The 14,864-nt window shown below is 38.1% G+C and overlaps 2 protein-coding genes across 3 annotated transcripts in view; both read left to right on the top strand.

Moving 5' to 3' along the window:
* The window catches only part of arfgef2 (ARF guanine nucleotide exchange factor 2), a 66,827-nt gene extending 62,248 nt beyond the window's left edge, over positions 1-4,579 (top strand). Inside the window, exon 39 of the mRNA XM_087306882.2 lies at positions 3,294-4,579. Coding sequence (XP_087163008.1) covers positions 3,294-3,470 — 177 coding nt within the window. The 3' untranslated portion in view covers positions 3,471-4,579. The remainder of the gene's footprint in view (positions 1-3,293) is intronic.
* A 2,741-nt stretch (positions 4,580-7,320) lies between these two features.
* The window catches only part of bcl2l1 (BCL2 like 1), a 31,254-nt gene continuing 23,710 nt past the window's right edge, over positions 7,321-14,864 (top strand). Inside the window, exons 1-2 of one of the 2 annotated variants that reach the window (XM_087305015.1) lie at positions 7,321-7,455; positions 9,771-10,469. In XM_087305015.1, the coding sequence (XP_087161141.1) occupies positions 9,897-10,469 (573 nt within the window). In that variant the 5' untranslated portion in view covers positions 7,321-7,455; positions 9,771-9,896. 2 annotated transcript variants of the gene reach the window in all.

Here is a 14,864-nt window from a genome sequence, read left to right as displayed (position 1 = left end):
ATATCTAAAACTATGCACAATAGCCTGTGCTGGCTAAAAGTCCTAGGTCACCAGTTCACTATACATAAATAATATATACTATCTATATATAATATAATATTGTATAAATTATATGTGTGTGTGTATATATGTATGTATAAATATATATATTAGGGGTGTAACGGTTCACAAAAATCATGGTTTGGTTCGATACGACACAAAGGTGTCACGGTTTGGTATCGTTTCTATACAGCAAAAAAAATAAAACCAGATGATTTCTTTGATTTTAATTTTTTTAATGCATTATAACTAACATCATAAAAGTATGATCTTGTTTTTTTCTTTCACTTTAAACGGTGATAGAGCTATACCTCTGGGGTTTCTGCTTAACAGCAAATAAAACAAATCCTTCTTTATACTCAAAACCAAAAGCTGCTTATAAAAAAATAAATGTAATATTGTAGTAATTAAACAAATAAAAAGAACAGAACTATTTAGTTTTTATATGGAACTCAGTTTCAATCAATTTTTAAGTCATTGTTTTTTATTTTCAGAAAGATGAGTGTCAGCACAGATCTGCTTAATTTAACTGTAACCTGCCATTTTATGGATCTGAAAGCAGGAATTATCTGACTGAAATGGGCTTATGAAGGAATAATGTAACAGGGCACTATTACATTTAACATTTTCTTAAAACCAAAAATTTCCACTACCGATTAAGGTCATATGCACAGCTATAAATGTACCGATCGCCTCGGTGATTTGTTTTGCCCTGTTCGAATCTATAGGAATTGCCTGTCTGAATGCTGTGGGGATAGTCACATGCTAGTGCAGCGTGTGCCTGGGTTGAGTACTGTTTGGGGGTGAGCGGGAAGGCAGCATGTCACATCATTTGGGATGCCTTGTTGAGCATTGTTGCATTGAAAACATTATATTTTGTATATTTCAGTCTGAATCGTTCGGTTTGTAATGCGTAAAGTTTGTAAAGTAAAAATTAAAAAGTAAAAAGTATTTGTAAAGTTTCGTAGCAAACGGTTCAATAACAATACACATATCGTTACACCCTTTATATATATATATATATATATATATATATATATATATATATATATATATATATATATATATATATATATATATATATATATATATAAGTAGACAGAATATAGAATAAGTGTTATTGGCATTAGAAAGTAAGAGCAAAGTTTATACAGTGGAATAAATAAACAGTAGAAAATTAATGAAAGTGTGGACGTAAAAGAAGTTTTGACCAGGATAAATCTTTAGATGATTCCTGATGACTCAACTGGCAATAGAAACAATCAAAATCAACAAAATGGCAATAATATGCAAGTTGGGAGTATATATAGAATATATGAGTAGAATAGAATAATAGAGAGAGCTGATGTGTGCTGATGGACAAAATGCCTCTTGAGACACTTAAAAATAGTTAAATACATACATTTTTATACAAAAAAAAAATAACATCAGCTGTTTTCAAAACCTGTTACAGTACGTGTTCTAGCAGCATCTCATGCCATAGGTTTGTCTTTGTTCAATTTTATCAGTCACAAAAATGTAAAGTTTATTTTGTATTTTCAGGGGCTAAATATAAGGGTTATTCAACTTGTCACCACATTACTTGAAAAAAACTGAATGTGTGATGTAAATTTTCCACTAAGATAAAAATTGTAGGCGAGTCTCTCAATTCACAATCTCACAACTGATCTTGAGATCCAGGATTAAAAGGTTAAAGAAAATACACATTTTACTTTTCATGTTGAGTCAGGCATTAAGCTGACATCCGGTTGGAAATGACTTTGTATTGTAAATTATTGACGGATCACTAAGAGTCAGAAAAACAGACTGTTCAAAACTAAAAACAATAAAGGCCTTATTAACCATTCGGGTGGGTCTGATGAGTTAGTCCATGAGTGTTATTTCCTGAAGGAGAACGCCTGTTTTGGAAATCTCTCTTATCCTTTAGGTGTTCGAGTGTACGCTTTCGTTACAGGAAGCAACCCAATGAATTTCCAGCTTGTTAGTGTGATGACCTTTATATGTAAAAGAGCAAACAGAGCTCTAGCAGCCTCGGGGACCTTCCCTGTCCAGAACTAAAGTCTATTTTCCATTCATCACTGCTCTGATAGCATCAGGCCTTCCTAATGGTGTTACGCTCTAGAAAAACACTCAACTAAAGGCTGGATGAAAAGGCTTGGATGAATATGTCTTTTTTTTTTTTAAGTATTAATGAAGCAAATGTCCAACCTTGAAGCAGATGGGCTACAGCAGCAGAGACCACACCAGGTGCCACTCCTCTCAGCTAACAACAGGAAACTGAGGCTAAAATTCACACAGGCTCATCAAAATTGGACTTTTTTGGAAGATTGTAAAAACGTTACCTGGTCCGATGAGTCTTAATTTATGCTGTGACATTCGAAAGGTAGAGTCAGAATTTGGTGTCAACAATATGAAAGCTTGGGTCCTGCCTTGCATCAACGCTTCAGGCTGGTGGTGGTGGTGTAATGGCGTGGGGGATATTTTTTGGCAAACTTTGGGCCCATTAGTACTAATTGAGCATTGTGTCAACGGCACAGCCTATCTGAATATTGTTGCTGATCATGTCTTCTGATGACTACTTCCAGCAGGATAATGCGACATGTCATAAAGTTCAAATCATCTCAGACTGGTTTCTTGAACATGACAATGGGTTCACTGCACTCAAATGGCCTCCACAGTCTCCAGATCCCAATCCAATAGAGCAACTTTGGGATGTGGTGGAACAGGAGATTTGCATCATGGATGTGAAGCCGACAAATCTACAGCAATGCTGTGTGTGATGATATCATGTTAACATGGACCAAAACCTCTGAGGAGTATTTCCAGTACCTTGTTGAATCTATGCCACGAAGGATTAAGGGAGTTCTGACGGCAAAAGGGGGTCCAACCCGGTACTAGTAAGGTGTACCTAATAAAGTGGCCAGTGAGTGCATATGAATATAAAACAAATAACTTTAAAATATGAAAATTTAAATAAATAAATATAAAATGGCAAAATAAAAAATATATATAAATGTAATATTAAATGTAAGAATAAATACTTAAATTAAATATGAAATTAAACCAAATTTCACATTTAAAAATAAAAACAAAACTTTATAAAATTAAATTACATGAAATAACTAAAAATATTAACAACAATATTAACTGAAAACATTAAACACCAATATAAAATAACAAAATAACAAATATTTTTAAAATATAGATTTATTAAAATATGAAATTAATGTGTACCCCTGTTTTTTCTCCCCCAGTTCAAGCCTCATGCCTCCTGCTACTACCACCATCTATGTGAGATGATGCAGTTCGACCTCATTCCGGAGCTCCGCGCTGTTCTGCGGCGATTTTTCCTCCGCATCGGTTCCGTCTTCCACATCGCTGCTCCTGAACTGGGCCAAGCACAGCCTTCGTCATCATCATCTTCATCATAAAGCATAAAGAGAACAGAGATGAACTGGGAAGAGAGCGAGACTGTAGCATGGATGGGACACAGAATGACTGTCCTGAACGTTTTCTTTGAACGCCAGCTTTGATGAGAGAACAGCACTGTGACGCTTCTGCTCCGTCATCAACACATGAGTCACTTGTGCTTCTTTTTAGGTTTGACTTTCTTCAGGATTGCTGCCACCGTAATTTATTACCAGTACTGCTGTGTATCTGATCGTCTGTTGATTTCATCTTTGTTCTGATCTGTTCATTTGTCGTTTTTCTCAAAGAAACAAACCTACAGAAATGAGATCAACCTCTGAGACACCCAGTGAGCAATGGCCGTTTTCATTTACTGATTAAATAAGCATCTCAGATTAACTTTAAGCCGTTAAAATGATTTTAGTTTGTGGGGAAAGACTTTGATTTGGAGTTACAGCAAAACACACGTTGTCATAAGAATGTAACAGTTCCTTTCAAAGCATCTGGTGTTAATCCACACACACACACACACTACCATTCCACACAGGCTTTTCAGCAGATTTAGGTTTGTGATTTGAAGGGTTTATTTGTTTTCATATTTATCAAAATCTTAAGACATCTAATGAATATTATTTAATTTTACTCCACTCAAGTTTGCTTTAATAATAGATTTTTTTTAATTGTTCATTTTTTTTCGCAAGTGCTGCTTGCTCCTGATTCAGAGTCGGACTGAATTGACAAGTCTACGCAATGGGAGTCATTATGAAAGAAACCCAGGACTACGGATGTACTGTATAAACCAGGTATATCTTCATGAACCCCAACAGCATATGGCTTACTAGTGTATTACCAGTGTATATCCAAACCCCGGTTCATTTCCACGAAGGATGTATTTCATTCTTGAAGTGCATTTAAATATTTTCTGAAAAGCATTCCTTCCCTTGCAACTATGGATGTCTACTTTGCCTCCCTGAGGTTGGGAAATATAAATATATATAGTATATGAAGAAATACAATGTGTAAAGTTTTCATGTAAAATATACAGATAATGTTCAACTCTATACATATTGTGATGTAATCTTACAGGCATTTGGTGAAGTAATCAATAAAGTTTGAATTCTGAACCAGTGAATTTGATCCTGGATTTGTTCCTGTGTTGAAGGATGTAGAGGGGCAGATATGAGGCATCTTCTTTTTGGTGTCTGTATCAAGTGTTTTATATACATAACAAACACAGAAAACACTCTTAAAAATAAAGGTGCCGGGAGGAACTAAAAAGCTTTTTCACAGTGATGAATGTAGTTTGAGGAACCATTTCATAATCTAAAGTCTTTGTGCAATGGTGGATTTTACAGGTTCTTCATGTAACCATCAATGGCAAATATCTTGAAGAGTGAAGGGTTTTCAAAATGTGGGTGAAATATTAAGAACTTCTGTCTGAAATGTTTCAATTGAGACTTCTCGGACTCCTGTGTGCAGGTTTGGTCATTTACAATACAATAGAATATTTATTTAGAAAGCACATTCACAAACAACCAAAGTGTGTACATAGTAGTACTAAAGATTAGAAGAAAGCAGAATATACAAGAAACATTTACCAAATAGAAACGGTCATGGAGTATTAAGAGCGAGAGAAAATAGACAGGTCTTTAAAACACAGAAGTGGAGGGGGAACGTCTAATTTTAGGACCAGGAAATGCTCAATATGACTGAACATAAACATTGGAGGCTAAGAAAAATGTTCATTTTAGAAGACAAATTCAGACGACATGAAGGATTTTGCAAATATTCTCTGATGTTTAAAACTCCCTTTTCTTTAAAGGTTTAAGACATTCTTGAGAACTCTTCACAGATTTGTGTGTGCGAAGCATCATTTAAGTCAACATTAGCACCTGTCAGCTTTAAATGTGGGGAAAACTGGATAATTTTCAGCTGTTGTTGGTTAATTTCATCTTCTTGGTTTGAAATAATTTTTGGGGCAGAATCAAAATCTTTGACAAATTGCAAATCTGCAAGTAGAGTGATGTTTGGAGTTTCTCATTATTATTCATAGCTGAGTGTTCTTATCCTATGAGAAGACCCTTCATCTTAATTATTCATGAGAGCTTTCCGAAGTCATAGCAGACCTGCCAAGCAGTGAGACCCAATGACTAGGTGAGACTGCGTCTGCTCATGGCTAGCAGTATTTAGCTGTTTATGAAGGGTCGTAATGTTATGCGTTTGTTTCCATGATTCACAGGGTTTGTTGGATGTTTTTTTTTTCCCCACAAAGCTGTTGGTTTGCAGCAAACATTTTTGTCAGGAGGGCTGTACGAGAATTGGAGGATGGCAGACTTTGTCTTTTATCAGTTGAGTTTGTTACTATTCAAACACATCGCCTATATCCGTGCTGCTGTGTTCGCCATGTTTAAAATCCCACAGATTGCCGGTAGGGCTATTGGTTGAAACAGACAGGGAAAGAGACCTGCTGCACTGCTATCCACTGTATCTGCATTCAACCCCGGTGATTCAGAAGGAGAGAAGTCCTCCTCATTTATAGTGTTTACATGATTATCTTTATAATGATATAACAAATTGTGGAACATATGTAGCAGGACATTAATTTATTCCTTATTTCTTTGCATTTTAACTTTGTAAAATCTTTTGAAAAAATTCTGAGGTAGACTTGAGCTGAAAGAGGGGGGTTTCATTGTCCTTTAACTGTTTCTTCTTTATTGAAGACATTTCTGTCAACTAATTCATAACTTTAATCATTTCAAATGAGTAATATGTTATTGTACAAGATTTGTTTTAAGTTTATATAATGCTTTAGGTCTATACTTTAAAAGTTTAAATAGAGCAGAGATGCCCAAACTAGGGCCCACGGGCCAAAGTTGGCCCATGGTAACCTTTGATTTAGCCCGAGGATGGTTCAGACATTGTCATTTCAAATTTAATGTGAACTTTTATTAGTTTGTTGTATTAAGCTAACAAAAAAAAGGCTAAGTGAAATTAAACGTTTCCATTTAAATGGTGTCAAATAATCAGATTTAGCTTAAAATGTACATATTGTCACCCGACGGATAGAAAACTTTGGGAAGCAAATCAAGGCAAGGCAGATTCTGCTTGATTAGTGTATTCAGTGTATTCTCCATTGTGTTATACATATGACCGTTTATGTTTTTATTGCAGTAGTTATAATGAAAAAGATATATTGCATTAGGTTATACGATTCAAAGTGATGTTTACTCATTTTTAATTATTAGGTAATAAATTAGGATATGACCCATGGCGACTTTAATCTAACTTAGTTCGGTTTATTTATCATCGGCATTTGGTTTTTCGCCCTTCATACGAAAAAGTATTGGCACCCCTCTTATAGAGGCTCTTGACGAGTTTTTAAAAGGTAAAAGTGAAGGCCTTGCCTGATGTTAGTAACGGGAAGAGCTGAATACACCACGTGGTGTCGCTGTCAGTGAAACGCGTTTGGGGGTAACAAAGGTTACCATAGTAATTCTGCCACTCTTTGTTTAACGAGCGCGAGCCATTTGCGGTTAATAACATTAACATTCATAACGCCTGTCAAGTGTTCGGAACAAAACATTAGTGAACAGATAAGGAAATCTGAAGAGGGGGATTTATATCAGTGACAGATAACGTGTAAAAGTTGCGAAGTTAAATTTAGATTTCAGAATTACGCTCAATGGACGTTTTAAATTATATATACTAAATTTGTTGCTTTTCAAATGATACAAAGCTTTAGCTAACGGACTTTGGAGTGAGTAAAATCCAACTCCAGTAAAACTCCAGCACAGGCAGAGCTCATCTGATCTGCTGCAATAATAAATGAAACTGCTCCTGGGTTTTAAAGAGCAGCTCTGAGTCTGAAGGGGCGGAACTGAGTGAGCGCTGCGCCGCTGAATGCTCGCTGCACCGAATGCGCTGCTGACAGCGGCTCCGCACAGACCGAGGACGAACACCCACATCGATCATGCGGGACATCATGAATTTGCCCTCTCAAATATCTGAGTAAGTACAAATGGTCTACGATAGGGGTGTGGGTCTTTACAGCCGCTTACAAGCGATTTGGTGTTACCACGGTGAGCCAGTCCATCTTCCATGACGCTAGCAGCTACACGGCTAGCTAGCCGAGGGAGGAAAGATTGACGTAGTTGACTTGGATTTTTACAGGAAACGCATTCCTGGCCAAGTAAGAGCCATAAATTATATAGGGCTTGTTATTAATTTGCTCTCTTGCTCGTGGTTTTCGTGACTGTAATGTGTGCAGAAATGCATCATATTCGTTCGTGAATTAAACATAACGTTACATGGGCTGTTCAATTTTACTCACACGCGTGAATCATTTATGCTAAACTGATTCAGGAGAATAATCTAGAATAATCCGCATCCAGCCTTTCTCCTTAACGTTAGCAGGCCGACGTTTGGGAAGCTCTTCCCAGCTGCTTATGATTTTTGTTTGGATATTTGGCTAATAATTGGACCCTTTTAATGAGCGTTTTCTCGTGCTCGGTTGACTCTGCGCGAGCTCCTCTCTGAAAGTGATCAGTATTGCTCTTACTTCCCAGACAGAACTGACTGGTTGTTTCCGCACGGCCTCTGTGTTATGGGCCTATAATGGAGCCTTATTACGTAATGGCTGATCACGTCACGCATGTAGGTGATCATATATCCTATCACAGAGAGGGGAGGTCTGCCTTAAACAGAAATATCTAGCACTTACTCGCTTTTTTCCAAACATACAGTATTACTTTTGATCTGCCACGCTTTCTGTTTAATTTCCTCGCTTAATCTGTAACTATCCTAAATTTCGAGGGCTTGTTTGCTTGGTTGACTAATCTACGGGAAGAGTAAGCAGATTGTGTTATGGTAAGCTCAGTGCTCTTTTGCTCTCTGTGTTGTCATTATCGTAAACGTTGTCAATAAGCGCGATAACTTAAGATAAAGTAGACAAATGTTAACGCAAGACTTGTGTGTTGGTTAATTTCTAACAAATTGCTCGATAATATCTTTGCTTCAGTCTCGTGTCAGCTTTAAATGTTGTTATTTGAGATCACTAACATAAGACAGCGCGGAATAGCTCTGTGTGTTTATGTGTTTGGGAGGTATGGCATCCATACACTCTCTCGTGGCCGCGCATGTGCTGCTGCTGTATACAGGAATGTGTTTGTGCTGTGTGAGTTGACCTGGTGTTTGTAAACACACCGCGTGTCGCCTTTATTAGAATAATTATTCACTCATCGATCAATCCAGCGACATCAATACGTGCTTCCACTTCAGTAAATATACATAACATTACACGTGTTCAATAAAAGGCGGTGTTTCTTATTTAATGATGAAATTTTGCGTCACATTTCGGACTAAGAGTGAGTCATTTCTTAGTAAGTGTAATAAAAAATGCTATGAAATGTGTGTTTTTTGTCATTTTCACGCCACACACAGAGCTGCGTTGAGATGGCCATGTGTTGTGCTCTGAGCTTCGTTGTTGTCAGCACGTGTTTTTGGCTGATCCAGTGTTTCCTGAGAACTCTCGCGCTCTTCCCACGAGCTATCAGATAATGCAGCGCGTGAACATCCCATGCACTCAAATAGACGAATTCAGCACAAACTTAGCCTTTAATCCGTTTCTTCTTTAATGTAGATATTTCGAAAATCTCTACACATGAACGATCATTTTATCTGGATGTCAGTCATTGTGTCTCTGTCTGTCTGTCTGTCTAGCTGCCCATTGAATTAGGGAGTTGTCTCGAAAAAAATGAATCCTTTTGATTGGAGTTTATAATTAGAAAATAGTGCTGTGTAAATTTGATCTATAATCAATAACTCCAAACTGTTCTATATGTTTAAGAGAGATTAGTGATACAGATACACTGAGCAAACATTGTAAAAAGCACCCCTAATGAAAAACACCTTGGGGAATCTTTTGTCTGTGACTCTTGGCTAGTTCTTCTGGCACTACAAAGAAGGTCCGTTATGGATTTGTTCGAATGAGGGAATCATAATTCCAGCCACGTTGGCCATTTGTGCCCCCCTGCTGTTTAAAATTCACTCATGTCAAGGTCAGTGTACATTTAGCCTTGTCTTGGACAAGGGGAGAGGGGAAATTGTCCATGTTTTTCATAGGAGGCAGGTGATGAGAGGCTACCATCTGTTCCTTTGATCAAGCTCTTCATTAAGTAAGAGGGTTTTAGGTGGTGAAAAAAGCTGTTTATCTTCAGTGCCCCTTAACCTCTTCCAAAGTTTCACCCTGACCCCCCTCCTCTGCCTGTTTGTGAAGATGATTGCGTATTTATGGATCAATTCATTGCACTGTTGTCTTACCACAGGGTATGAGCCATTGCACCATCCCTGAGCGTCGGCAGAAGCCTGAGCAGGACGCAAGGGTGTGCACTGTGTTCTGAGAAACAGCTAGTGGATATCTAGACATCGGAGAACGAGCAACAACCTGAATTATGTCTTACTATAACCGAGAACTGGTGGTATTTTTTATCAAATATAAACTCTCGCAGAGGAACTACCCCTGCAACCACATTGGACTTACAGAAGACACAAATCGGACTGATGGGGCTGAAGAGAATGGCGAGGGGGCAGCAGGAGCGACAACTCTTGTTAATGGCACCATGAATAGAACGAACGCTAGTTCCACTGGGACCCCACCACAATCCCCTGCTTCATCCCCCCAGCGTCAAACAAATGGGTCTGGGGGTCTAGACGCAGTGAAGGAGGCGCTCCGTGATTCTGCCAACGAGTTTGAGCTGCGCTATTCCAGAGCATTCAACGATCTTTCCTCACAGCTCCACATCACACCCGCCACAGCGTACCAGAGCTTCGAGAGCGTGATGGATGAGGTGTTTCGCGACGGCGTCAACTGGGGCCGAATCGTGGGGTTGTTCGCATTCGGAGGGGCTCTGTGCGTCGAGTGTGTGGAGAAGGAGATGAGTCCGCTTGTGGGACGCATCGCAGAATGGATGACCGTCTACCTAGACAACCATATTCAACCCTGGATCCAAAGCCAAGGAGGATGGGTGAGTTAAAATTTACTTGTTTTTTAACCTACCTTATTCTTCTTCAGTCAGCATTTATGTATGTTCAATGTGTCAGATTGTCCTGTTTAATATAAAGACTTTTCAAAGATTAAAAAAACAAACAAACTATATGGGCAACCTTGAAGTAAAAAGTTTTGTTACAAGGCACGTCTACCCCTTAAAAAATAAGGTTTTCACCCTCATTTTGTCACAAACCAATAAGACTTTGGGTGAACCCGAAGGTATTTTATTCTCTAATAAATCTAAATTAATCAACCAGTAGAATCGTAGGATATTTTAATTAGAGGACCATTGCAGTTTGTTAATAATTCATGGAAAGAAAGATACATATGTATCCTTGGAGTTTCCCTGTTTTCTTCAGTTAAGTAAGAAAATCCAATGTATTTGTTTGTTGTATGATTTTTTTTACTGCTTTACTGCTTTTTTATTGCTTCGAAATAGCCATTTAAAAGTTATCAGTATTGACCAATGCATTTTTAAATTTTTTTTAGCTGAACTACTCATTTAAAGGCTTATGTCCCTACTAGACTTGTTGTCTTTTGGGGTTTTGTGTGAAGCTTTTACAAGGCTATATTATTCCAGGAAAAGTGGATGTTATTGATGAAAGAGTGTGTTTCGCATGGTCAAATCTGCTAGCTCCCTTGGGTCCAAAAAGGGGCTGTTTTTAGCGCCTGCCTTTCTCTTGGGCCTGGGTGGGGATGCTGTAACTCTGTGGAGGGGAAAGGAATGGCAGATAAGATAGCAGAGCCACAGCCACTGGTCATTATTGATCTCCATAGTCTTCATTTTCAATCAGATTTCTACAGAACAGATCAGAGTCCAAATGGAGATGAGCACATATTTTAGAAAATAGAGGGGGATTCACTGGTAGTTCATTGTGTTCCTTTTATCTATTGTATTTTTGTTGATTTCACTTTTTCTCTTCATGTTTTTCCCCCTTGGTCAGCTGTCCAGTTGATGAAAGGCGAGCATGAGTAAAGTCATGTGAAAATCCTTTGTGCTGGTTCGCTTTATGTAGAGACTGGACGGGTGGCAGGTAATGGAGGGGTCCTGGCCAACTCAGCCTTTTCTCTTTGTGATCAGGGCTGTGATCTGATTGGGTGTGTAGTGGCAGTCAGATATGGAAGTGGATTGAAAGGTCATTTTTAACACGGCTGTTTTATTAGTTGGTGCATAGAACAGACGCTGTGATTGGCAGACTGGTTTTCATGCTGTTTATATCATTTTGAATATTACTTTTCATTTGCCAATGTGTCATGTACAGAACGTGCGTGTTGTTTTGTTTTGCTCTAGGAGATGCATTTTTTTCCTACACTGACGTTCCTTTTTGCTGTCTTGTGATGTCTGATTGCACAAAGAATCCGGAAGCAAGTAGAAAGCAAAAGTCAAAACGTCATTTTATCTAAATTTGGATCTTGTCATGTGACCACAAGAATGAAAACATTAGGCCACATAATAGTCAAAAACAATCTCTGCCATTGGGTGGATAAGCAAATTTGGATGCTTTGCCATTGGTTGGATAAGCAAGATGTTATAGAATTCAAACCTATTGTTATTGCCGTTTTAGACAAGTGAATCATAACTTTAACTTATCTACAATAAATTGTGTAATATTTATTAAGTTAATCAAATTTGTTTTTTTTTATTAGGATTTTAATGACATTCTCAAGACCCATACATATATAAACTAAATATTGCATACGGACCCTGAGTATGCGTCAATAGCGCCGCCATGTTTGTATAGTGCTTCACAAATGTCATTCAATCGCACTAGTCAAGACAGTGTGCCAATGTGAAGTTGCTGGACTTTAGCGCTGTGTACAGCTGTAGTAACGAGAAACAATAAAGGCAGAAGATTTCATAGGTAAGACTTCGTTTTTTATGTTTTTGTATTTTACAAACTTTTGCTCTAAACAAGTAGCGTTTTTGATGATAAAAACAGTCATTAACTGCATTCACCATAAGGTAAAGTAGCACCAACTCTAACTAAATACCCAGCTTATGCTAGTTTTGTTGAATAAAATCACCAAACAATGTAAATGAAATATGATAACAAGATGCCGTAATACTAGAAACTGGTGTTATTGTTGGCTAAGTGAATGAGTTGTTCATAACAGAGATTCATTCACAAATGAATCGCTCCCTCCGTTAGAATGAGAAGTGAAAGCAGGAGAGGAGGTGTGTTTCAGGATATGGATTCAATCGAATTTAACAGGTGAGGAGGATAATACATTTCATGCACATAAACACACACTGTCTGTCGGCAATGCCCGTGCGGTCCCTCATCCATCAATGTAGAAAAGTAATCTAAATTACAATTTTAGTCATTTAAAAAAATATTTGCATACTGACCACCGGGGGAAACCCATGATCATATATATATGTATATATGTGCAATGTTTCCTCTAGGATTTTTTTCAGCTGTGGCTGCAGGACTTGGTGTTATTTCAATGACAAATGGAGAAATGTCGTGAGCAGTATTACAAGTTAAGATCACATTTATTTATACGAGCATGTGAATGTCTTTGTTTGTGCGCTGATTTCCTCTGTTTGTGCACAAAGTTATAAACGTTGCTGAAGTGTGATTTTAGTTCGTTTATGTAGTATGTCTCCAACATTTATAAGATTTACTAGGAATATTTCTGAATTTCTCCAATAGACTTACAGATCGGCTTTAATGCGTCCTATAGTAAAGTAAAACAGCTACAAACTCCAGCAAGATAAAGTCATTGTATGAAGAACCAAAGACCTTTATTTATAAATAAAGTATAATTATGGAAACTGTGTTCATCTTAACTGAAAGCTACATCATCACGCACCTGTCAGTCAGTCAGTCAGCAAGTCACCTTAAAGGGTTAAAAAAAAAAGACAGAGCACCACAACAATTACAGAAACGTTCCTGCTGTTGTAATTTACTTACCTTTTTTTATGATTTATAGCCCACTTAAAAAAACAACAACAACAATGACTCACTGTTTTGAATGAGAAGCTGTAATGTAGCCATGGCGGGATGAATTTGGTGTGGCGCCCTACCAACCATGATGTGTATATATCTCTGTATCTGGATTGCTTAGTAATCCACTGCACCTTGGTCCCGTATTCATTCAAAGAAGCGCTACCCTGTACTAAAATGGCAGCTCTATTGACGCATTCCTTACAATAGACAGCTACAGGGTAGGCAACATCTAATGTGAGTATCTATGCTCACCTCAACATTTGTCAACTCTTTTGTTGAGATCTTCATCTTGAGATTATCACCTTAATACCTATTTCATAATTATCTGGCTTAATTCCTTTTGGGAAAATTAACTTGTAAAAGTCCTAAAGCTGTCTGTGAATTTAGTTTAATAGTATACTTAATATATACTTTTTGTGGCAAAAGGAATTGTCGAGTTTTTGTATCATGTGGGGTTTGATGAGTTGAATGACACAAAAGTGGGCTAATGAATGAAGTCTTGAGATCACACATCCTGAGGTTTTGCCCCAGCTGCACCTTTGGTTCGTCTTGAGCAGAAATTGTTGGAGTGTGCTCTTCATGTCACTTCCTCAGTGGGGAAGGAAAATGAGGTCTGTGTGTTTTGACAATAGGCAGACGTGCATGCGGTACATGAATGTAGGCCGTCCTACTGTAGACTCCCACTCAACTCTTTCTGTCTCCATCACTTCAATTTCAGTCTGCCAGCTGAACTTCAGCAGCGGTTGTCTTTCGGATGCTCTGTCTCAATCAGGCCAGTGCAGTTCATCTGTGCGCTGTGTCGACGGGGGGCAAGCATAAGCACACATGCACGCTCAATTTCACGGTCGAACAGGATAGTCTCTCTGGTGAATATTTTCCACACACTGAAGCGTTACAGTGGCGGGGGGTTCTCATGTTATTTATTCCTCTCAGTTTCTGCTTTGTAGTGAGACTTAAAAGGAAATCAAATGGGTGGCAAGCAGGGGTGTCCCCTTGCAAGCAGGGAATGCCCATTTTAAGTTTCAGTCTCACTCCACATTTCTCGCATTTTCAAACTTTTGGTAGCTTGTGGGTGTGCTTGCATCCCCCACAAAGAAATTTTTAACCAACTTTTGGTATTATTCTCTTTGTCTAGACAGAGTTAAGCAAAGAATGACAGCTGTGTGATGCAGGTGTATCACAGTTCATGCACATCAGGCTGTGTTATTACTCTGTGTAGTCTCTTCGCTGCTTGGGGAGAAGTGCTGTGAAACGGTAATAATGCCCAGAGGTGCACTCGCACTGACTCTTTCTTTGCATCATAATTTCAGTTGCTGTTCCTTAATCTACATGTTATAGGTATTCATCGGGTACTGTAGTTATTTAAGTCTCACTTGGCTTTTAATTGTTTTAGTTAATTAAAGCAAAAAATTAATGGA

This window comes from Danio rerio, chromosome 23 (genome assembly GCF_052040795.2).
Source record: "Danio rerio strain M-AB ecotype USA chromosome 23, GRCz13ab, whole genome shotgun sequence".
In the NCBI taxonomy this organism is placed as follows: Eukaryota; Metazoa; Chordata; class Actinopteri; order Cypriniformes; family Danionidae; genus Danio; species Danio rerio.
This window is presented reverse-complemented; position numbering and strand designations above follow the sequence as displayed.